General features: G+C 41.6%; 1 protein-coding gene across 2 annotated transcripts in view; it reads right to left on the reverse strand.

Annotated features, from left to right (window-relative positions):
• The window catches only part of SLC22A15 (solute carrier family 22 member 15), a 79544-nt gene that overhangs the window by 19536 nt on the left and 35806 nt on the right, over positions 1-24202 (reverse strand). For both annotated transcript variants that reach the window (XR_014298198.1, XM_082677244.1), the window contains exons 3-8: positions 20727-20859; positions 19925-20089; positions 13442-13571; positions 8009-8224; positions 3142-3282; positions 408-493 (exon numbers count right to left, since the gene is read on the reverse strand). Coding sequence is in view for 1 of the 2 variants with exons in the window: in XM_082677244.1 (XP_082533370.1) it covers positions 408-493; positions 3142-3282; positions 8009-8224; positions 13442-13571; positions 19925-20089; positions 20727-20859 (871 nt within the window). In the remaining variant the exon portion in view is untranslated. The remainder of the gene's footprint in view (positions 1-407; positions 494-3141; positions 3283-8008; positions 8225-13441; positions 13572-19924; positions 20090-20726; positions 20860-24202) is intronic.

A 24202-nucleotide genomic window follows, 5' to 3' on the forward strand; every position in this document is an offset into this window, starting at 1 on the left:
TGCCGAAGCCACCGTGGAGAACCAGTGCCTCTCATCTCTAGTCTCGTAACTGGCTGGAATGAGGAGGGCAATCTGCAGCCTTGGACAGAGGCTCCTTCTGTGCAGAACTAAATGGCCCACATCATCATCAAATAAACAACTCCAACATCACCAGTACTGCAGTCCAGACACCCCAGATGGTAGCTTAATCGCCTGAAAGAATTAATAGTGCACCTCTAAGCGCATTATTCACCCGGAGAATAGTTTAGGCAATGGAAAGAATCTGGCCCATTATACCCCACACCATTGCTAAATAATATGCAACCACAGAAATGAAGCACGGCATATGGTGATCGCTCCACTATATTGAGATTCATTGTAATACAAGTGCTATTCAAAACCCTCATGTAGAAATTGGAAAGGCATACCTTTCTTTTCTGGAAGAAACATGACAATAAGACAAGCCAGTCCTCCTAGGCACAGAAATGTTGCTAATGTCCGCTTCCGACCAAACCTAAACAATACAAAGAAATTCACATTTCCCTTGAGAATCTTATACATTCATCTGCTTCATCCCCCTAACCTTCCTTTTTAAATGTCCTCACTTTCATTATATGTTCATCTTTTCTTAAGGAGTGGGTGGCACATATGACTGACCAGGACATAAAATAAGTAACCATCACAAAGCCAAGGAAAACTTGCTGGACGGCGGGTTTAAATCATGTGTGCAGGAAAAGAATAGGGACTCATTCCATCTATTTCTGTGAGTGCTTACTATGTTTCAGGCACTTTCTGTGCCGAAATGCTTTCTGTCTATGTTATCTTACTTAATGCTAATAATAAACCTGTAAGGCATATGCTGTTATATTCTCCATCTTCTAGAGAATAACACTGAGACATGGAGAATGGAGACTTCCAGCTCATTTCATTTTCTGGTTACTTGTATCTTAAGCAGTTAAAATTTTAAACACACCTCTCTCTCTCTTAAAAAGACAAACAGAAAGAAACTCTAGTTAGTATGTCAGAATTAAGTGAAATTTATTGCACACTTTCTTGGGAGAAATAATTTTCAAATAAGAGCTCGAGACTTAGAAGAAAGATATGAACATTAATAAGCCTTCCTTTACTAGGAGCTGGCAATGTGCTAGGTCCTCTGTTAGGAGCTTCAATGTTATTGTAATTTTTATAACAATTTTTCCAGGGCAATTTTATAATCCCTGGTTTAAGGATAACTACATGGAGGTTTAGCAAGGTAACTTCTCAAAGTTATAAAACTAACACGAGGCTGCCTGATCCCCAAGGTGGTGTTCCTTCCCTCTGCTTCAGATTTTAATCCTGACTCTGGTGCGGATGGCTGGGAGACAGGGAAGGACTCACGTCTCCAGGTTATTGTGCTTAATTTAACAGTCAGTATTGAATGCCTTTCAAGTGACAGGCATCATTCTAGGCAGGCACTAGGGATGCAAAGACACCTAGGACACACCCCCCCATCGACTGTGTCCTTGTAACACTGTCCATGGTCATCAGAGGGGGGCACAGGAAGCTGTAACAGGAAGCACACCGGGGATGGTGGGAACAGATTTCTGAATACTCTGCCTGGCTCAGCCCTTGGACCATGATGAGAGCACACTCAGTCACTAACAGAGGGGTCAGCAGAGGCAACTGGGGCCACCCCCCAGAGAAAAGCCCTTCAACTGAACAGAATCCAAAACTGCCCTTTAAAATGCGCTGACCGCAATATCCATGACGACAGCAGCCAGTGCAACGCTAAAGGAATGCTGTTTTTGGTAAAAATGATGATTTCTGGAGAATGAGAAATGGCAAAATCCAACTGATTCCTAGCTCACAATTTTCAGTTGCCCTGGTCAGGGGTTCAATAACAGAAGGAATCTGAGAAAGCTGAGGAAAGGGTGCTCTATAAAAGATCTTAAAAAAAATATTTCAAAACTGGGCCCACTGACAATGAACAGCAAAAGCAGGATCTCTTCTTCCTCTCAACAAAGTCCAGGGGATCTTAAGAGGAAAGAAAAGTCTTTTTCGTTCCTCCAGCTCTTTGTCTTGTGTGGGAGCTTCTAAATGATAGTGATTGGGTCATGGAGCTCTACCTACATCGAGTCAATATTCCCACATGTTGGGACGAACAAATAACACACAGACTGCTGGTCAGAATGGCCATCATCAAAAAGTCTACAAAAAATATATGCTGGAGAGGGTGTGAGGAAAAGGGAACCCTCCTACGCTGTTGGTGGGAATGTATATTGGTGCAACCACTATAGAAAACAGTATGGAGGTTCCTTAAAAAAACTAAAAATAGAGCTACAATATGACCCAGTAATCTGACTCCTCGGCATATATCTGGAGAAAACTCTAATTCGAAAAGACACACACACCTCAATGTTCATAGCAACACTATTTACAATAGCCAAGACATGGAAGCAACCTAGATGCCCATCAACAGATGAATGGATAAAGAAGATGTGGTATATATATATATATATATATATATATATATATATATATATATATATATATATGGAGTATTACTCAGTCATAAAAAAGAATGAAATGATGCCATTTGCAGCAACATGAATGGACTATCGCACTAAGTCAGACAGAGAAATACAAATATCATATCACTTATACATGGAATCTAAAATATGACACAAATGAACTTATCTACAAAACAGAAACAGACTCACAGACACAGAAAACAAACTTATGGTTACCAAAGGGGAAGGGCAGGGAGGGATAAATTAGGAGTTTGAGATTAGCAGATACAAACTACTGTAGATAAAATAGATAAACAACAAGGTCCTCCTGTACAGCACAGGGAACTATATTCAGTATCTTGCAATAAACTATAATGGAAGAAATTATGAAAAAGAATATGTATATGTATAACTGAATCATTTTGCTGTATACCAGAAACTAACACAACATGGTGAATCAACTATACTTCAATTTAAAAAACCCTACATAATAACTCATAAACTTGAAGCCCAAGAAATAACACTAAAAAATGAATTCTCACTGTGTTTGGTCTGAAAAGAATTCTAATCACCATGGAGTACTTAGCGGATTCTGCATATGGACAAAGATATTTATGTATGTTAGTGTGTGTGCGTCCTCTACATGGTGCACTTCATATCCACCCATACTCACCATTTTTGGTTAATCAAGTAGATGCAGATAGGGTAAGATGGAATCTCTATGAGGCCAGACAGGGCCAAGTTGGCATAAATATTTCCACCTAGATCACCTGCACTGAGAGTTAGGCCATAATACACCAAGCTGCACACAAACCTGCAATTGGGGGTGAAAAACAAGAAAGACAATGAAAAAGCCGATAAGAATCTACCAGAGAAGAGTCAAATCCTGGTTCAATAATGCCATCCGGCTCAAGCAGTAAGCCTGACTCTCCCACTAAGCTTTCTATCCTAATATAATTTCTATACTAGGACAAAATAAAAAGTAAAGGGGCCTTGGAAATGATTTGAGCTACATCCAGATGCTCTATAAAGCAAAGGTGTGGCCAGCTCCTGACAGAGGAGACACCGCTTGTGCTTTCGTCACACTTTTCTGCATTTAAATGAAGACAGTGACTCTATTCTTACTGTGTTTAATTCAACAACTTATAGAACACTTGCCCTAGGCAATTGTGATATTATCGAAATGACTCTAGAATAAAGAACTCCCAGAGAGAAAGCCTACAGAGGATGGTGTTGAGAACAGATGCTGATTAGTGCCTGGGTTACCAGCGGGTGGCCTGCAGGCCAGGGTGACAGGGACTCTAACCCCTGACCAGGTTCTCAACCCCTCCTGGCACTCAGCAAGTGCATATGCTATAGACGCCCAGAACAGGAAAGAGAGGACGAGGGCCATGGTAGAGGCCGGCTCCTCTAGGATGATCAAAGCCCTGCATCTATTTCTGTACGCCACCGCCGAAACACTGAGGGGGCGCCTCCTAGGAGGCAGGCATTGTGCCAGGCACAGAGCCCACGTCCCGCAGCCCAGGAGCTACGCTGGAGCAAGGGCCATCCGGAATAATAGGAACTTCTTCCAGAGTGAAGGGACTACAGTAGCCCCTGCTTATCCGCTGGGGATACGTTCCAGGACTCCCAGTGGATGCCTGAAACCTCAGATAGTACCGAACCCTATATATACTATGTTTTTTCCTAGCCATACACCTATGATAAGGTTTAATTTATAAATTAGGCCCAGTAAGAGAACATCCGAATTGCTGGCATGACTACTCTCGTGCTTTGGGGCCATTATTAAGTAAAATAAGAGTGACCTGAACACAAGCACTGCGATACCGGATAGTTGATGTGATAAGAAAGACTGTGACTAAGTGGCTAATGGGCAGGATATGCTGGACAAAGGGATGATTCAGGTCCCACATGGGATGGAGCGGGAGAGTGCGAGATTTCATCACGCTACTCAGAATGGCCTGCAATTTAAAACTTATGAGTTGTTTCTTTCTGGAATTTTCCGTGTAATATTTTCAGACTGCAATTGACCTTGGGTAACTGAAACCACAGAAAGAAAGCAAAACCTTTTGTGCCTAGGAAATTGCAGTATTAAAAATAAAACAAACTAGAATAGAACGAAAATAAACCCTGACTAGGCTTTGTTAATATACAAATACATTTCGTAAACCATAAATTTTTTAAATTAATTTTTATTGCAGTATAGTTGCTTTACAATGTTGTATTAGTTTCTGCTGTACAGCAAAGGGAATCAACTATACATATACATATATCCCCTCTTATTTGGATTTCCTTCCCATTTAGGTCGCCACAGAGCATTGAGTAGAGTTCCCCGTTCTATACAGTAGGTTCTCATCAATTATCTATTTTATACATAGATCAGTAGTGTATATATGTCAATCCCAATCTCCCAATTCATCCCACACCCCCTCCTTTTCCCCCTTTGTAAACCATAAATTTCTATACAAATAGTAAAAGACCTGGGCTTCGGAAGTTCATTAGTTTTTATGTTTTTACAATTCATTTTGACAAGTGTTTATTATGAGGAAATTCCCATTTGCTTCTCTTTTCCTTAGAAAAAGTCCAACGAGCTGCAGCTATGATGAGACCAACAGGAAAGGGAAAGCTTTCTTTCCGTCTCTGACAGAACAGCAAAATGGGCCAAATGCTCTGGGCTAGTAAGAATGGACCACAGGAACCAAGGAGAGGGATGGGGAGGGACGACGGACTCCTGGAGCTGGCCTGCTTAGTGACTCATCCCTCTCTGGCAAATTAGCCCAGGCAGCAGCTACTTCCCATTACTTCTTCCTGGGTGGAGCTGTCATTCATATACTGAGGATGATGAGCAGAGTCATAGCTGGGACGTCACGGGTAACGATGCAAGGTGACACTGAATTTTCTGTTTTCCCTGTCCCCGAGCCCTTTGCCTGTAAGCAGCAGGCTAGACAACTTAAAATATTTTCCTGAAATACTTAAAAAATCCTTTCCATCTGCAGTAGAGACCCCCCCCCCGCCTTACATAACGCTATTCCTAATGTGCTGTATGTGTTAGTGTGTATCTATTCTGCATTTAAAATAGAAATCCCAGTGAAGTAGTCCAGCAATGGAAACACACATACATATTTAAACTAAGTTGTGAAGGTAGCAAGTAGGGCACAAATAAACAGAGCCAGTTCAAGACACTAGAGGAATTGAGTTACCAGCTGGGGGTGAGAGAAAATGGGGAGAACATGGGCAAGGAAGGCCTATGGTCTCAGACTCCGTTTGCAGATTTCTTTGCTGGTAGAGTTGGTCGTTGGGATGCATAATTACAGCTATTCAAATCATTTCAATCCTGTTTATGGGCCCCAAACAAAATTTAAAATGCTTGCGTAATATTTAGCAGTATATTTAGGGCATCAAAGAACTATTTAAAAAGGCACTACTGTGGGAAATAACCAAAGGAACAGATGTTAAGCACAGAGGTATAATTTTACTCCCCAGTTAAGGTTTTCTTCAATGACAGATCCACAGAAAAGATTTTAGAATTTTATAGCATCTTCAAAAAGAACGGCAGTATGTGGAATGACACTGTCTCAGTTATCATGTATTTTAACATTCTGAGCCCGGGGGAAGAAGTTTATTTGAGAACAGCTCCTTTGGCCGTGTAAGACATAAAATAAACATAAACATTCTCCCTAGCTCTAAGTCTAGTTTGCTTTTCTGTCTGTCTGTTTTTTATCCCCTGAAGGCCAGAACCCCAAAGTTAATATTCCTGGAAAAAACAAAAACTTAAAAACAAGAAGTAAATAACCCCTAAGAAAGTAGATACTTCCTTCAAGGCAGAGGGTTTGACTGTCTACTTGACATGCAAATGCAGTTTTATGGAGCCTTAAGTACCTGAACATACTTTGTAAGGATTTCCTTAGTAGCTCCTACGCTGTATTGTCAGGTTTGGCTTTAAAAAAACATGAAATAACGCCATTTGCAGCAACATGGATGGACCTAGAGATTGTCATACTGAGTGAAGTGAGTCAGACAGAGAAAGATAAATATCATATGATGTCGCTTATATGTGGAATCTAAAAAAAAAGGGTACAAATGAACTTATCTACAAAACAGAAAAAGAGTTAAAAATATGGAAAATAAACTTACGGTTACTGGGGGCAAGGCGGGGAGAGGGATAAATTGGAGATTGTTATTGACACATACACATTACTATATATAAAACAGATAACTAATAAGGACCTAACTGTATAGCACAGGGAACTCTACTCAATACTCTGTAATGGCCTATATGGGAAAAAAATCTAAAAAAGAGTGGATAATATGTATACGTATGACTGATTCACTTTGCTGTACACCTGAAATTAACACAACATTGTAGATCAACTATACTCCAATAAAAATTTTAAATAAATTAATAAAGGCTCCCTTAATCTCCATGCCTCCGAACTTGTGTCCTTCATTCAACATTTCTTATGCATCTGTGATATTCCAGCACTAGGCTGGCTCAGTGGGGACGGTGGCAGCTGATGTGACCTGGCCCCTAACCATACAGGTGGTAGCCAGGGTTTGGTCGGGTGGGAAAAGAGAATCAAGATACAGAAAACTATCTTGGCAGCTTCTTATTCTCAACACACTGTTCCTTTTAGCTTTATATATACAATTAATTTGCTATAAAATGACTCTCCTCTTTTCCCAAGTGAAAAATATAGGATTCTATGCAGGCTTCTTGCCAAATACAGGCAAACCATAGCACAACAGTCCTCTAGGCCAGTAAATATGATGTTCGTGTCCAATCCTGGACCAAGTTACATTTACGGCACTTTAACAGAATGAATAATATTAAAACCTATGGTACTCCACAAATTCTATGTATGAACCATCCATTCCTCCCCTTTCCACAATTTAATTCTTTAAATGGCACAATCTTGAACCATTCAGTGCGATTTACATTAATGCAGAGAACATTTTGAGGGCAGGTCAGAATTAGCCAAACTAGAAACTCGGGTTCAGAGAGGACTAATCTGTTCATTCACTGACTTGCACATATGGCTTTGAGGCTGTCACCTCACACTCCAAGGATCTCATTCCCACGAGGCAAACGTTCAGCCCACCTGTTGACTGAGTGAGTGGGGTTGCCATTAGAACGTGCTATCTAAGTGCCTGAGGCCAAAACCAAGGGCAGGTGCCTCCAAGTCCCCCTTAGAAAGTCTTCTGTCTCTGGTGTGCTTCCTTGCTTTCCTTTTTTTGGAGTGGGGAAGGGGGACCTAAAAATTTACATTAAATACCTCATAAGCAAAGATGTGCTTCTGACACCTACTCCTACAAGTTCAGTAAACCTGCCGCCAGGCACCATCATTTCCTCCTGGAAGGGGAGGATGCTGAGAAAGCACAGGTGAGCACAACACCTAAGCTGGGGGATCGGGGGAGGCTTATTTCTCTGAAAACAACTTCAGGCTGAAGAAAAGAGTGAAATTTTCTGTAACCCTGAAGAAATAACTGACTATCAATAACCTGAGCTGCAGATCAACAGAAGAGCCCTTAGAGAGAATTACCAGATGAACATCAGGGTCAGAGTATGCCCCAAGAGGACCCGGTAGCGGAACAGGTCCAGGACACTTCCCGTCTCCCTGCAGCTCCTGTTGTCCGGGTGTGTTAGTGAGAAGGTACACTTGAGCTGGCGGTTCCTCTTGGCGATGAGGTGCAGCGCGGCTTCAGCCTCACGTAGTCGACCCTGGGAGTATAACCAACGAGGTGATTCAGGAATGAATCTGAAAGAGATGTCATCAAAGGCTGTATATTCGTATAGGTACACGTGCACCAGAAGGAGACAAATCACCCACGCCGTACGTGGTCCCCAAACCACAACCGGATTCCACGTTAGGTCTAAAGCTTAACTCTCCCAATGACACGTGGAAGAGAGAGAGGGCTGCTGTCAACAGCTGCCATCATTAAATGATGGCCTCCTTTACGAATGGAAATCAAAAACACACTCCCAAAACTGCAGTAAAAAAGTAAACAGCATGCATTTACTTTTAGGTAAATGTTAATATATGAATGGCAAGTTAAGTTTACAGTACTGAGTAATTCTTCAGAAAGCATGTGTCAGAGATATGGCTCTAAATCACAGCCAAGTGTTGTTAGAATAATACTGTAGAGTGGGTTTTTAAAGTTCTGAAAAAGCCTCACAAAGAAGATTAAAATCTCTATTATCCATCAGAAAAGAATTTTTAAGTGTTTTCAACACAGTGATATGTTATTAAAAAGGTAGAGATTATTTTAAGGCTACACATAAAAATGAAAAAGGGTTTATCACATCTCAACTACTTTTGAGCTTTAAAGCTTTAAAATACTACAATCAGGGGCTTCCCTGGTGGCGCAGTGGTTGAGAGTCCGCCTGCCGATGCAGGGGACACGGGTTCGTGCCCTGGTCCGGGAAGATCCCACATGCCGCGGAGCGGCTGGGCCCGTGAGCCATGGCTGCTGAGCCTGCGCGTCCAGAGCCTGTGCTCCACAATGGGAGAGGCCACAGCAGTGAGAGGCCCGCATACCGCAAAAAAAAAAAGAATAAAAGTTTATTTTCTGGTTAACTACTCCAGTTCCAAAACAACAGTTACTTCTTACTATAGCCACAAAGTACTGAACATTTCTATTGCCACTGATACCTTTCAACAGTTTCAAGACTTAGATATTACGTATCTTTTCTCCTCTTCACAGTTCTGCATACTCTTAGAGGACTTTTCAAAAACCAAAGGGTGGCAGGAACATGGAAGCCTTGTTTACAAAACACAACATCAAGTACCTTTTGATCTAATCTGATATTATTTTCCTAAAATGAAACTTGCATGAATAATACTAAAAAAGGCTATTTAAGGTGCCTTTCAGAACTCCCCATGCCTTTCAGTAAGGATAGTGTTGGCAACAAACACCACAGGATTTGGAACTTCACGGACAGCCAGTTCATCAATAACCATTTACTGAACACTTTCATTTTGTATGGAGCAATGTAATAGGTGCTTAGAGGAAAGACACGGAAACAAAAAAGCAGGCATTTTCCCAGGAGTCCTGCTACTGGGGAGAGATTATTCATGTACAACATTTGGTTGTCAACAAAAGCAGGAACAAAGGCCTCTACAACATCCTGAAAAATTCTTTTATTTACTTTTTCACTGCTATCTGATGATTGTTACTAATACACAAGTGAATAATCAAGTAAAATATTGTTTTGTTGGAAGTTATGTCTGCCGATCATCACTGGATCCACTGGCCCTGTCCACCAGCCCATATGTGAGGTACCTATGTAAGACTACCTGATCAAGTCTAAATACAAATAAAAAGAATATAAGACTAGTGGGGTGAATAGAGAGAGTATACTTGGGATAGAAATATAAGTGAAATGCTAGAAAGTCTATGATAGTAAAAGTGAAAGCTGAGGAGCCCTAAGAGGAGTGAAAAAGGACCAACAAGGAAAGAGTCAAAATATAGGAAGTCATTATTATCTTTGGATAATTTAAGTCATTTTTCCCCTTCCTATTAAGCTTCTCTGTGTTTTCAGAATTGTTTATAGCAATAAAAATTACTTTTAAAACTATATAAATCATGTTTAACGATGATATTTGAGAGATTTTCAGGTTTTGGAAATCTGACTCTGAGTTAATAAAACGATTTCCACTTGGGAAAGGGTTTATCTGGATTAGGTAAACTTAGGACCTGATATTTCTCCACATTTTGAGAAGCCTACAAGCTTCTCAGTAACGAAGCCTCACCTAGTTGGACAGATTTGGGAATATGAGTTCTAACACACGCTGACTGCACGTGCAAAACAGTAAGACATGTTTTTAAAAGAAGAAGCAGGCCCTTGAACATGCTGCCGGCTACATGGTGCTGTACTCACCTTCAGAAGCTACAGTGCTAATTTAACAATGAGGCCTCTGCTCGAAAATGTCCTGTGAATTTCTTTAAAGGTGGAAAACCTTTGTAAATTAAGGGGGCACTGGTTTCTAAAGTAAAACTATCCAAATTCAAGTACTGAGAAAATAAGGAATTTTTAAGCTAAGTCATAATGTCTCTAGTAAAACAAACAAGGTATGTCTCTAAAATAACATGACTTTTTCTGATGTTGCTGATGGCTAACGCAGGCTAATTCCAAAGGCTTTTCGTGCCAACATCTGCCCAATGGATACGAGGCGTCTCCTGTGTGGAGGAAAGCCCAGAGCTCTGGAGCTGGGGGAAATGCAGCTGAGCAAAGAGGCTGTGCTATCAGAGAGCTCCTGCTTTATAAAGAGGACAGGCTCTGGGTGAGGCAGAGATAAGGGGCCACTTGAAGGGTGCCAGTTTAGTGCTGCAGAATTAAGAAAAGAAAGCGAATGACTGGAGGTCTGACCTGGAAAAGTGCGGAGGGGGTGGCATTTGAGCAAACTGGGAACGCTATTAACTAATAAAGAAGAGAGATGGGGAGGAGGGCGTTGAAGCAGCCGGCAAAAGCACTGAGTAGGACACACGGAGGCCGACAAGCCTAAGCTGTAAACTGGAACAGAGAGCAGCTTAGTGCGCCTGGAGCAGCATGTGTGAGGTGGGGTGGGAGGGAAACTGGAGGCCGACTGCAGCAAGCCTTACTTTCTAGGCCTGATGGAACACACATACATTGTGATTTCACATGCTCTTTTCTCTGCTTTCTGTTTTTCATGACCTGAATTAATTTCCCAGCGAGCCAATGTCCCCACCTAGCACTAAGCAGTAACAGACAGACGACACATTCTGAAAATGAAAAGCGGAATGGCTCGGATCATCCAGTGAAGTCACTCTGCTACTGAAGGAGAGATGAAAGCCAGCCTGATTAAGAAGTATGTGATTTACTAAATATTTAAAAAGAAAATTCGTGGGAACACTCTTTTTTTTTTTTTTTTTTTTTTGCGGTATGCGGGCCTCTCACTGTTGTGGCCTCTCCCGTTGTGGAGCACAGGCTCCAGACGCGCAGGCTCAGCGGCCATGGCTCACGGGCCCAGCCGCTCCGCGGCATGTGGGATCTTCCCGGACCGGGGCATGAACCCATGTCCCCCGCATCGGCAGGCGGACTCTCAACCACTGCGCCACCAGGGAAGCCCCGTGGGAACACTCTTGCACTGCTGGTGGGAATGTGAATTGGTACAGTCACTATAGAGAACAGTATGGAGGTTCCTTAAAAAACTACAAATAGAACTACCATATGACCCAGTAATCCACTACTGGGCATATACCCTGAGAAAACTGTAATTCAGAAAGAGTCATGTACCAAAATGTTTATTGCAGCTCTATTTACAATAGCCCGGAGATGGAAACAACCTAAGTGTCCATCATCGGATGAATGGATAAAGAAGATGTGGCACATATATACAATGGACTATTACTCAGCCATAAAAAGAAACAAAATTGAGCTATTTGTAATGAAGTGGATGGACCTAGAGTCTGTCATACAGAGTGAAGTAAGTCAGAAACAGAAAGACAAATACCGTATGCTAACACATATATATGGAATCTAAAAAAAAAAAAAAAGGTCATGAAGAACCTAGGGGTAAGACGGGAATAAAGACACAGACCTACTAGAGAATGGACTTGAGGATACGGGGAGGGGGAAGGGTAAGCTGGGACGAAGTGAGAGAGTGGCATGGACATATATACACTACCAAACGTAAAATAGATAGCTAGTGGGAAGCAGCCACATAGCACAGGGAGATCAGCTCGGTGCTTTGTGACCACCTCGAGGGATGGGATAGGGAGGGTGGGAGGGAGGGAGATGCAAGAGGGAAGAGATATGGGAACATATGTATATGTATAACTGATTCACTTTGTTATAAAGCAGAAACTAACACACCATTGTAAAGCAATTATACTCCAATAAAGATGTAAAAAAAAAATGAAAATTCGTTGATCTACTGATATTTATATGAATGCTTATTAATTCAAGGAACTATACTAGGAACCCATTTATTCCAAAAATTTACAATACACAAGCTAATAAAATATGGTTAATTTTCCTTTCTAATAAAATTATGTCACTCTATTTCACATAACTAAATTCATTTCATAAATTTTGCCTTTCTAAATATACATTAACTATTTCTACTATATTCATTTTTGTACTTAACAATCCTCTTACTTTCAAAGAGAGAATGAAAACAGATTTCAGGCCAATTCCCACCAAATCTCAGTTAGTAGAACTTGAATAAAGGATTACTATATCAAATCGCTATCTGAGTGAAAATTCTATTACGGGTATCTCTCACTTCACAGAAGAAAGGTGGTACCATTGGCTGAAAACTGTATTTATCTCAAAGATTTTAATGATTAAAATTAGAGCTCTGATACCTGAGGGGAGAAAACCTTTCAGAAGCACAATAAAACTTCTGGTGAAATAGGCCTAAGTTGGTGGCTCATCTTACAGCCTTTAGAGGACCATGGTGTGATACTCTGGATGAGTTTTTTGTAGAACCCTTCCCTGACCAGGGCATCAACCTTTTACTGCTTTGAGTCCATGCACTCTAAGGATTTCTCCCATATCTGAGTATCTTCCCATGTCCACATGAAGAGGCCCTGAAATTATACTCATCCGTGGGATGAAGAGGTGTCACTATATATTCAATGTGCACAGATTGCTCTATAATATCATACCTCAGTCGCACCCCTAGCACGTGATCTGACCAAGTCTGAAGATCTTTCAGCTTGAAGCATTAGGTTAAAAAAGAAATTGGTACCCTCCATTGGCAATATGAAGGTTAAAATGCACTCTACTGAGAGGTTACTTTAAACAAGGGATACCTGCATTCTGAATTAATTAAGCATCTCTCTTCCCAGGAGCTGCCAAGCATTGGAGCGCTTGCGGAATTTAGTTCTTCACCAAAGTCAGTTCAGGCAAACTCCTGAAAGGGAATAACGCCGCTCATTGACCCGCATCCTCTTAAGACATTCCTTCTGCTTATTAAATTAAAAGTCTAAGAGGAAAAACTACTTACAAAGATAAGAGAAAGACCACTGTTCCCTGCAGGTTAACCAGAATGGCTAGGGTTCTCCAGGAGCGGATGAAGTATCCCAACAGGGCATACTGGGCGATGCCGACTGCGAAGAAGAGGCCACCGATCGACCCTAATTCAGGAAAAGAGACCTGTTACTGGGGAAAGGACCACCTGCAGCCCCATTTCCAACCCAGGTCACGGAGTCAATCCCTTCCTTGTGAGATGTCAGCAGAAAGAAAAACCTACACAAATATGCAGGATCAGATGATAAAACTAGAAGAGAGGCCAGGAAATTAGTGGAAAAGAAGGAAGGACAGATGAAAAATACAAACCACATGTGGTCAAGATGAATTTTAAGGGCCTGCCCAAGTGCTTTCTGCATTGATGTTGTGCTGACATCCACCTGAACTTGTGGCTGAAGCTTGGAAATATTGTTTGCTACATGGCGGGAAGGTTTTTAGGTCATGAGACTATGAAAATGCTGGGACTGCATCTTTATCACAGGGGCTGTCCCTGAAATCCTTATCTTAAATCACAACCTACTCCCCAGTTCTCCCTATTGTCCTTCTCCACTTAATTTATCACCATCATATATATCACCATCAGTTATATTTGTTTCTTGTCTGTCTATCCCAAGTAGAATATAAGTTCTATGAAGCGTGAATTTTTGTCAGCACACTGACAGAAAAAACATCAACTATGGGGTTGTTAAGGATCCTATGGTTTTTGAAATAAATGCTGAATGGGTACAAACCCACTGCCTTGCCCAATATACTGGCAAATTCTATACCTCTGACATACTTTCTGTACCTGCTACTATTAGTAGTACTTAAATCTATCGCTATTTATTTATATCATAGCTACTATTTATCGAGTATTAAGCCTTATCCATACATTGTCCTATAATGCAGGTACCATTATTAGCCATATACAGCCATATAGCTCAGAGAAGTTAGGTGCCACTGCCTAAAGACACAGGGCTGTGTGTGGCCCAGACAGGAGGCGTTGTCCCCTGGTCTGTCTGACTGGAGAGCCTGCACTCTGTACCGTTCCCCTCCCCGTCACCACCCTTCTGGGGAAAGGCGGGCTCCTGTGGGCATCTCACAGCAATAGGACTTGTTACAAGAACTTTCTACAACAATCCTGTAAGACAAATGTTTCTTTTATTCTTGTCCGTAGATTATTAACCTATAACAAAAACAATGCCTTGTATGCTGTCTGCCCTAGTGAGGAAAAGGGGGACGCAGAAGGGAAAGCTGCTGTGACAGCAAGTTCAGTGTGCTCAGAAAACCAGTCAGACCATGTGGTCCACTAAGTAAGGGAATGCGGACTTCCATTCCCTGTGATTTCCCTGGAAACTTAAGATAATCAATAGCTATTACAGGTTCATTACAGTGCACCGAATAGCACCTGGTTTCCAAGAACAAGGGTTTCTGTCATTGCTCAGAACAGTCCTGAGTACTCAGTGCCCACTGACAACAATGTAGGCAAAAAGTCCAGAGACCACAGGATGGGACCACTTCAGAGGGACCAAGTTCAGACCCCAGTTCTGCCACATGCTGCTGTGTGACTTTAGGCAACTCACTAAATGTCTCTGAGCCTCAGTTTCCTTATCAAGAAAAATAATAATATCTACTCCAAAGGGTAGTTATTGGTTTCAAATGAAACAATGCATGTGGTACAAATGTGAGGACGTTATTATCGTCCTACTGTTAAAATGGGTATAGCCCCTTATATCTATTAACCTCCCCCAAAAAGCCATCTGGAAGCCTCCTCTACCTAGCCTCCTCTATCAATAATTATAAAATAAATACTGTCTACCTAGCACTCCTTTCTAATTCCAAGAACACTTTCCCTTTTTCAGAGAGATGACCTCCCCATACTTTACCCCTGTGGTTCAAGCCAGGGCTGCCAGTCATGGGCCTCTTGCTGGGACCATCAGAGCTCCTACCAAGGATTTTAAATACTGGACGTGGTGGTGAAACCTGAGAGCTGCTGGGCCCCATCCCTGACTGAGCAGAGGAAGCTTCTCAGAGATGATGGGAAACAGAAATGAGATGCATCTGACTTCCGGGTTCCAGGTATCACAAGGGCCTGGCTCTTCTGTGGTTTGGTTGTGTTAACCAAATGATTTCCCTTTATACCTAAGCTCATCACAGTTGAAACTCTGTCTCAGAAAGACTTGGGATCAACTGGATATAATGGATGGGAGGAAATGATTCAAAGGTTCTAGTTTAATGGCTTTAAATAAAAAGATTACATTACTATAGAGAGAGGTCCCAGAAGAGGATGGAGATTTTAGGTAAAAGAAAGCAACATGTTTAATTTGAGGTGCCAAGAGACATTCATATCTAATATCCAGCAAGAAGCTGCACATGTATGCCCCGAAATGACAACAGGGATAAGGTGAGGATACAGGTGTGGTAAGGTTCTAGGTCATTTGGTTAAAAAATTTAATTAGAAAAAAAAGAACACTTCAAATCACCACTTTTGCACATTGTAATTCTGGAGAACCATAGGTGGTTGTGTAACTGTTTATGGGCGTTTGGGTATTTATGCCTATTTTTCAGATTTCTTTTCTGTTTATTTTAAATTAATTTCATGTCTGCTATTCCCACTCAGTTCGCACTAGTAAAAGCCAAATTTCAGCAGGTTAGAAAATAGTGTATAGTGATGACTTCGTTTTTGTAAATGTCTCCAGTGATCCCTCCAGTTTTCAAGCACAAGCCATGAAGTCCCCTTGATTCCTCTTGGTCTTGCCTTTTATGCTGGTTCTTTAACAGGTCACGTTCCCACCAAATCCAGCTCAAACGCACCCTCTTTCCTCCTCCACTACTCCCACCTGGTCTAAGCTGCCTCTGGGTTGCATGGGGCCAACCACACCAGCCTCCTGAATGACCCCTCAATTTCTACTCTTGCTCCTCTATAATCCATTCTTCACATGCCTACCAGAGTAATCTTTCTGTATACAAGATCCCATTGTTTCTCTCTTTAATTCATTCACTGGCTACTCACTGCACTGTGAGTGAAAAAAAAACCCAAAATTCCTCATTTGGCCTATCATGGGCCCTATATCATTCTGCCCCTCCAATCTGATCTCATCCCAACCTCCCCATGCCTCTTCACACTGCATCTTTTCAGGTCCTCAGAGAAGCTCATTCCTACCTCAGGGCCTTGGTCCTTGCCATTCCATCTGACTGGAATGTTCTCTCAGAATCTCACATGCCTAGGTCTCCCTCATCATTCACATCTTTGATCAAACATCTACATCTTGGTTTTCTCTAACCATCTGTCCACTGCACTTACTGCCTAGTCTATTACCCTGTTTAATTTTCTTCACTGCACTTAAAATTTTCTGAAATTACCTCATATTGGTTATGTCTCTCCTGATTAAAACATAAGCTCCATAAGAACAAGGACCTTCCCCCACCCTGGCCTGCCATGTTCACCCTTTTATCACAAGTGTCTATAAAGGCAGTGTCTGGTACATGGCAGGGTCTATTTAATAAATGAATGTTGTAGAACAGATATGCAAAGAAGAAGCTCTAGGACACACAGCAATATGTTTATAGTGGTGATGTTCACGTGGGTAGGACTATATGTATTATTTATATTTCACTTCTATATGCTCTTGATTTTTTTACAATGAACATCAATTCCTTTTGTTATAAGATATTTATATAAGAAAAATAAATAATAAATATATTAATATGACATTTTTCATAGCTTTAGTATTTTATTTTTTCTACTCAATAATTTTCAATCAATTATCCTCATTCTTGTTAAGCAATACACTGCAAATTGGTCAAAAATGGATGTTTTCAGTTTGTATTTATACTTTTTATATGTACTTTACATAGTATTTTATACATACTGCAAATACTTGGTAATCAAGCACAATTTTTCAAAATCTTTTTTAACTGCTAAACAATTAGGCTACTTCCAACTAATCCCCTATTGCTAACCTTTTAGGTTTTTTTCTCAGTTTCTTGCAGTTCATGAGCGTATCTGAAGCCACTGGAGTGTATAAAATTGTGCTGGAGAGAAAACAGCTTAGAAAGAAAGGCCAAGGACAAAATTCTGGGGAAGACTCGGCTCATGGGAGAGGGACGAAGAAAGCTCCTCACAAGAGTTCCAGGGGCATCAGAATCTTCTGTCCTGGTGCAGGTCAAGTGCACTGGCCTTCAGGGAACTCTCTCAAGCTCCTTCTGAATTTCACATTGAACTTGGCAACCATCTGATACCACTGTTGCAGGTTTTTTTCCTTTCTCCCTTTTCCCTTAGCTATAGAAATTTTAATAGCCCCATCTTAACTCAGCTTCAAGGACAAGAATGGAAAGTAAATGCGCTTTAAGAGCCATCTTTTCACTGGCTTTAGGCCGAATGGCAAGGAAGCAAGAGACCAGGAGGTCTTTCTTTTTGCCCAAAATATGCAACAGGACAGGAATAGTCCTAGAGAATTGGGTAGGGTGGGGGCAATATATGTGTTTTGTAAGAGAGCACCTTCTTCATGGAACAACTAGAGTCAAATGTGAACATTTTAATAGAGAAATGTGCTGGGTACATGAAAAATATGTACTCATGATGCTCTACATGAGCAAGATTTCAGTTTTCTTATTTTTTAATTATTTTTTTAAATAAATTTATTTATTTATTTTTGGCTGCACTGCGCCTTTGCTGCTGCCTGCAGGCTTTCTCTACTTGCAGCGAGCGGGGCTGCTCTTTGTTGGGTTGTGCGGGCGTCTCATTGCGGTGGTTTCTCTTGTTGCAAAGCAGGAGCTCTAGGTACACGGGCTTCAGTAGTTGTGGCTCACAGGTCCTAGAGCCCAGGCTCAGTAGTTGTGGTGCACAGGCTTAGTTGCTCTGTGGCATGTGGGATCTTCCCGGACCAGGGATTGAACCCATGTCCGCTGCATTGGCAGGCAGATTCTTAACTACTGCACCACCAGGGAAGTTCCTGAGCCAGATTTTAGACTCAGGAAAACCAAAACCCCAGGAGAGGGTGCCTTTGTGTCCTCCCCGGACAATGTGAGTGGTCGTGATCACCATCATTACTCATTTCTTGGGAAGTCCCAGCAAGTCTGAACCCACTACTTGAAAAAGTGACCTTAAAAGTCTCAATGCAAACTGAAGACTCAGAGGACATTTTCTCACTGATCCTGACTTAGGAGCTGGGCTAGGGAAAAAAGAAGCCCATCTCTAAAGGCTTTGAAAGCTGCTATAGATAAAGTGAGTCATAAAAAAGCACCACGTGTAAGAGACAGGCAGGAAGCCTGTCCTGCTAGGACGGAGCAGGTGTCTCTTGCTCCCCACCTTAATTCTAATTTGTCCAACCCTCTGTGTCCTTCAGCTTGGACAGCAGTTTGGTCGACATACAAACAGAGCAAAATTTATTTTATTTAGCTTTGTCTTCCAGCTCAATACATTAGCCCTCACCAACTTTGAAAACACCACCAAGCGAGAAAAAAATAGGCTAAGCAGACCAGTATTCGTATGAGGTGACCCACTGAAGATCTAAGAGGGGAGTACTCAGGGAACAGTGGGACAACATGAGCCTGGCGTCATCCTAGCCCTGTCAGTCACGAGCTGTGTGAAAATGGGCATATCACCCCTCCTTTCAGAGGTGAAGTGTCCTCACCTGTAAAATGAAGGTAGAAATTCTTAGCTTGTAGGCTCTGGGAATATGACAGATGAGTCAGATGCCTAGCATGGTACCTGGCACATAACAGATGCTCAGCAAATGGTAGCTGGCATGCTCTCATCCACATCCTCATGCAGGCAAGTTCCTACAGTCCCACAGTCAACTTGTTCCCGTATTAGTACAAGAACATCAATAGCACTCAGTAATTGTCAAATGAACGGAAAGCGAAACAGAATTCTCACTGCAAACCTACAGTCCACAAAGTCGAGTCTTAGTGCAGTTGTTCTCCTAAGACATTATTTTAAGTCAAGGAGCTTTTAAAATCATTTATTTTACTATAGTGTAGTTCTTAAGAAGATGATGGGAGAGTTAAAAATAATACCGAATATGGCCTCTATTTTGGAACTTAAACATCATTAAAGAAATACAAGAGTACTACTAACTTGAAGAGACCAGTAAAAATCAGAAAGGCCTATGCGACAAGGATTTAATACAATACAATACGAAGGCACTGAGAAAGGAGTTTCTAGTATTTCCTCTGCACTATTTTTCACTTTACCTGTAAAAAGCAGTTAACGAATGCCCTTAGGCAATCTGTGAGGATAGGGGCAAGGTCACCATCTGTGAGGCAGGCCCCATGGGAGACTATCTAGAGAGGAATACACATAAAATGACTAATGACTCGTTCAAGGTCATATAGAACAAACTCAGGAAAAAAATCTAACAGCTGGATAGAGCACCTCAAGTCCGAGTGCATTTTTAGACTCGATGGTTGAACTGGTTCCTATCAAGTTGTCTGGAGCAGCTCCCCATCTCCATGTCTGCATGGATTGAAGCAGTACCTGCGAGTGCCCAGTAGGCGGTGCCCACACATTCGTTCAGCAGGACAAAGGCCACCAGCGACATCCCTCCATTCATCACGCCCACCAGGAAGCGAGTTACTGCAAAGAACTCATATGAGGGGGAAAACCCATTTGCGATAGCAAATAAGATGTCAAGAGCACAACCTAGAAAGAGAAGAACACTATTCAATAATGCATAGGCAAAACAGCATTTGATGAACGTAATGTATTATATTCATTAGTTTGTAAAGAAAAATCTTTGTGAATTTAAATTTTCTGAGCTATGTTATTTTTTTAAAACAGTTTCTCTTAAAGACTATCAAGAAAAACTGAGGTTTTCTTTGTTACAAGTTGATTTCTGTCATGCGCAGTTTTCAATTATTAACAATAATGCTGGAAACTGATAAATCTTAGCTCGTACTCAGCTTGTCAAGAGGACTATGCTGAGACCTACAGAGCTCATCTGAAATGAATCAGCACACAAGATACAAGGAAATGGATCCAGTAGACTGCCTCAATCTTTGTTCTCCTTAGAAACATGGCATGAATTAGAATCCAGGGATTGCAGAATTCACCACCACGAAAAGCTTACCGTGCAAATATCTGGCCTTCCTCGGGTATGCTGGTCACTTTAAAATGCTTGGCCAGAATCAACTCAGCCTCTTGCCAGTGAAATAAAAATCAGTTCTGGGTCCACATGGCAATTCCCTGAGAACCTTAAGGAAATGGTCCCCTTATTATTTCCCTGGGAACCTTAGGGAAATAACTCCTCTTATTCAGTCCATGAACACTAAGAGATTACCTGTGAGATAGACTTTTTTCCTTCCGAACCGATCTGAGAGCTGACCAAATGAGATAACTCCCACAAACACACCACTGAAGAAAAAAGAGCTTGCTGCACTCACTTTGTAAGATCTGTTGGCAATTAAAAACCACTAGAGAAAGAAAAAAACAAAAGGCAGACACTTAGGTCACAGAAAAGATGGATGGATGGAGTTAGCTATTAAAAAAAACAAATGTACAACAAAAACTTGAATATTGGAACTTTGCCACTGCATTACCACTATTAACCGGAATTCAGCAGAACATCCATCCAGGACAACACCCAAGGAGATTCTGTCTTCAGGAACCCCAGAAATCATTATTATAAAGTGCTCCCACAATAGTCTATACACATCTTGTGCCAGCACTGAGCACAGTATGTAACAGCTAATTACTTACTCATCTGTTGGTCACGTCTTTGAACCTAAGTTCCTGTGTTTCTAGACAGGAGGAGCCGTATCCCATTAATTTCCATTTCTCTGACACCTAACGTTTTACACGACATATATGAGGCAAAAAATGAACAGTCCTTTTCTCCAATAAATTAATGGGTTTAAAAGCTCTTGAGTACTTTCCTTGAAAAATTGAACATACAATTACCTTATGATCCAGTGATTCCACTTCAGAGTATATACACAAAAGAACTGAAAGCAGGGATTCACAGATTTTGTACACTAAGGTTCATAGCAGCATTAGTCACAATACCCAAAAGGTGTAAGGAACCCAAATGTCCATTCATTGATGAATGGATAAACAAAATGTGGTATATACATCAAATGGAATATTATACAGCCTTAAAAAGGAATGAAATTCTGGAAAGCTACAACATGAATGAACCTTGACCTTACACTAAGTGAAATAGCAGACAAAAAGGGAAAATAATTTATGATTCCAATTATGAGTGTGATATTGTAATTTACAGTAAGCAACATATATTTGGGTTTTATCCATTGTTCCTGGAACACAGCTCCTGAAATCCTCGTAATTTCCTATGTAAGAACCACAGGGATATCTTTTTTTAATAATATTTAGATTTTTTCCCAGGTCCTGGAAAAGCTTCAGAGCAATAAAGGTAAAATGGGTGTCTTTTGTTATTTGTAACAAGCCCCTTGCTTATGTTAATGAGGTGACTTTTGGAAAGCCCTTAGATGGGGGCTGGTTGTCAGGGGAACCAACCATGTGAATAGAGGGCTGGGATTTCAGTCCTACCCTCTAGGCCTCTGGGTAGAGGAGAGAGACTAGAGGTTGAATCAACTGCCTACGGCCAGTGGGTTAATAAATCATGCCTTCGTAAGGAGGCCGCCATAAAAATTCAAAGGGAAGGGGTTTGGAGAGCTTCTGGGTTAGTGAACATGTGCAGGTGCTGGGAGGGTGGTCAGCTCAGAGAGGGCATGGAAGTTCTGTGTCCCTTCCATCCTTCCATACCTTGCCCTGTGCATCTCTTCCACCTGGTCATCCTGAGTTATATCTTTTTATAATAAACCAGTGATCTAGTAAGTAAAATGTTTTCTTGAGTTCTGTGAGCTGCCCTAGCAAATTAATCTAACTGAAGGAGGAGGTCCTAGGACCCTCTGATTTATAGTCAGTTGACCAGAAGCACAGGAAGCAGCCTGAACTTGTGACTGGTGTCTGAAGGGGGTGGCAGGGGCAGTCCTGTGGGACTGAACCCTAACCTGTGGGATCTGACGCTAACTCCAGGTAGATGGTGTCAGAACTGAACTGAACTGCAGGGACACCCAGCCGGTGTGGCAGAACGGCTTGAGGTGGGAACCTCCCCCTCCACACACACACACTCCCACCCACCCACATTTGGCAGCAGAAGTGTCTGAAGGGAAGTAGTTGCCGGTAGAGGAGAAACCAGAGGAGTGTTTTTCCTTTACCTGGAGTAGTCACATCCACAGACACAGAAAGTAGCATAGTGGTTACCAGGGGCTGTTAGAGTGAGGAGTTACTGGTTAATGAAGATAGAGTTTCAGTTTGGGATAGCGACAAAGTTGTAGAGATGGACAGGGGTGATGGTTGCACAAAGATGCAAATGTACTTCATGCCCCTGTACTGTACACTTTAAAATGATACATTTTATGTATATTTTACCACAATAAAAAATAATCCCTTGAGCACTATTACCTTCTATTTTAGGAAAACTTATAAACTCAAAGAGGAAGTAGTTATCCTCTGCTTAAAATGTCATTATCTAAAGCCCTGCCTAGTGATGTGCTACTGTGATCTTTGATTATAAAGCAACCTGTGTCTCAGAGGTGACCTCAGAGAACCAAGAGAATGCTCATCTCTCCCCTCCACAGCCCCCTTCATAGGCTCAGCAAAGACAGGTTTAAGAAAACCCCTTCTCGAAAACTCACATGGAGACACCCCTTAGTTGTCCCTTCTCTGTCTTTCAGACCACTCCTGTCTCACACTTTGACAAGCAGTCATTATGGCCCAAAGCACATCTAACTTCTCTCCTTCTCTTGTATTTCCTGTAAGACAAGATCGATAAAGATCCTGACAAGACAGCTTCTGTACATCTTTATGCAACAACACCACACAAAAATTTAGGCACTGGAAATAAGAATAATGCCCCTCACTAATGCTGTGCTTTACTTCTAAGTTCTTCTGTCCTTCACATGCAGTTTTTAACAAGATTAACTAATTGGTTTTCCTAGCTCTTCACGGATTAGAAATAGTAGTCTAGTGTGACACTGCCCTTAGAAATAGTAATCAGGCAGTTACCGCTCTTGGTGGCAGTCATAATTTAAATAAGAGAGTGATGGAAGCAATATGACTAAAAAAACTGAACTACATTCCAGGCTTTTTTCATTCCGGTATTCAATAAATAGTTGATTAGTTTCTACTAGAGGTTAGTAACTATTCTAAACACTGGGAATACAGATGCGAACGATCTAGATTTGGTTCCTGCCCTCATGGAGTATAAGTTCCAGTAGCGTAAGCTAGACATTAAACAAGCAAACACAGAGCGAGAGACTGGGAGGAAACCTCTTTAAATAAGGTACTCAGGGAAGCCTTCTCTGGGGAGGTGACACTTGTGACCTGAACGATGAGAAAGTGACCAACCCTGAAAAGCTGTTTGGGGAACATGAGGATAACTGCAACGGCCCTAAGGCGAAGACACATCAGGGCGCCTCTCATGGGGGTGGCATTAAATGAGGTCAGAGAGGTGGGCAGGCATCACGTCATACAGGGCCCTGAGCCACGGTAAGGAGCTAGGATTTTATTCCAGTGCAAAGGGAAAACATTGAATTACTGTATTTGTGTCTCTGAAGATCAGCCTGGGCCACACTTAGAGAATGCATTACAACAGGGAAAAGTGGGAGAAGGGAGGCTACTGCAATAGTTCAGGAGATAACGGGGGCTTGGACTAGGATGAAAGCAATGGTGATGGGATTACATGAATTACATGAACGTGGGATGGATCTTGAAGGTAGAACTAGCAGGACT

Source organism: Grampus griseus, assembly GCF_964374135.1.
Source record: "Grampus griseus genome assembly, chromosome: 1".
NCBI classification, from domain to species: Eukaryota; Metazoa; Chordata; class Mammalia; order Artiodactyla; family Delphinidae; genus Grampus; species Grampus griseus.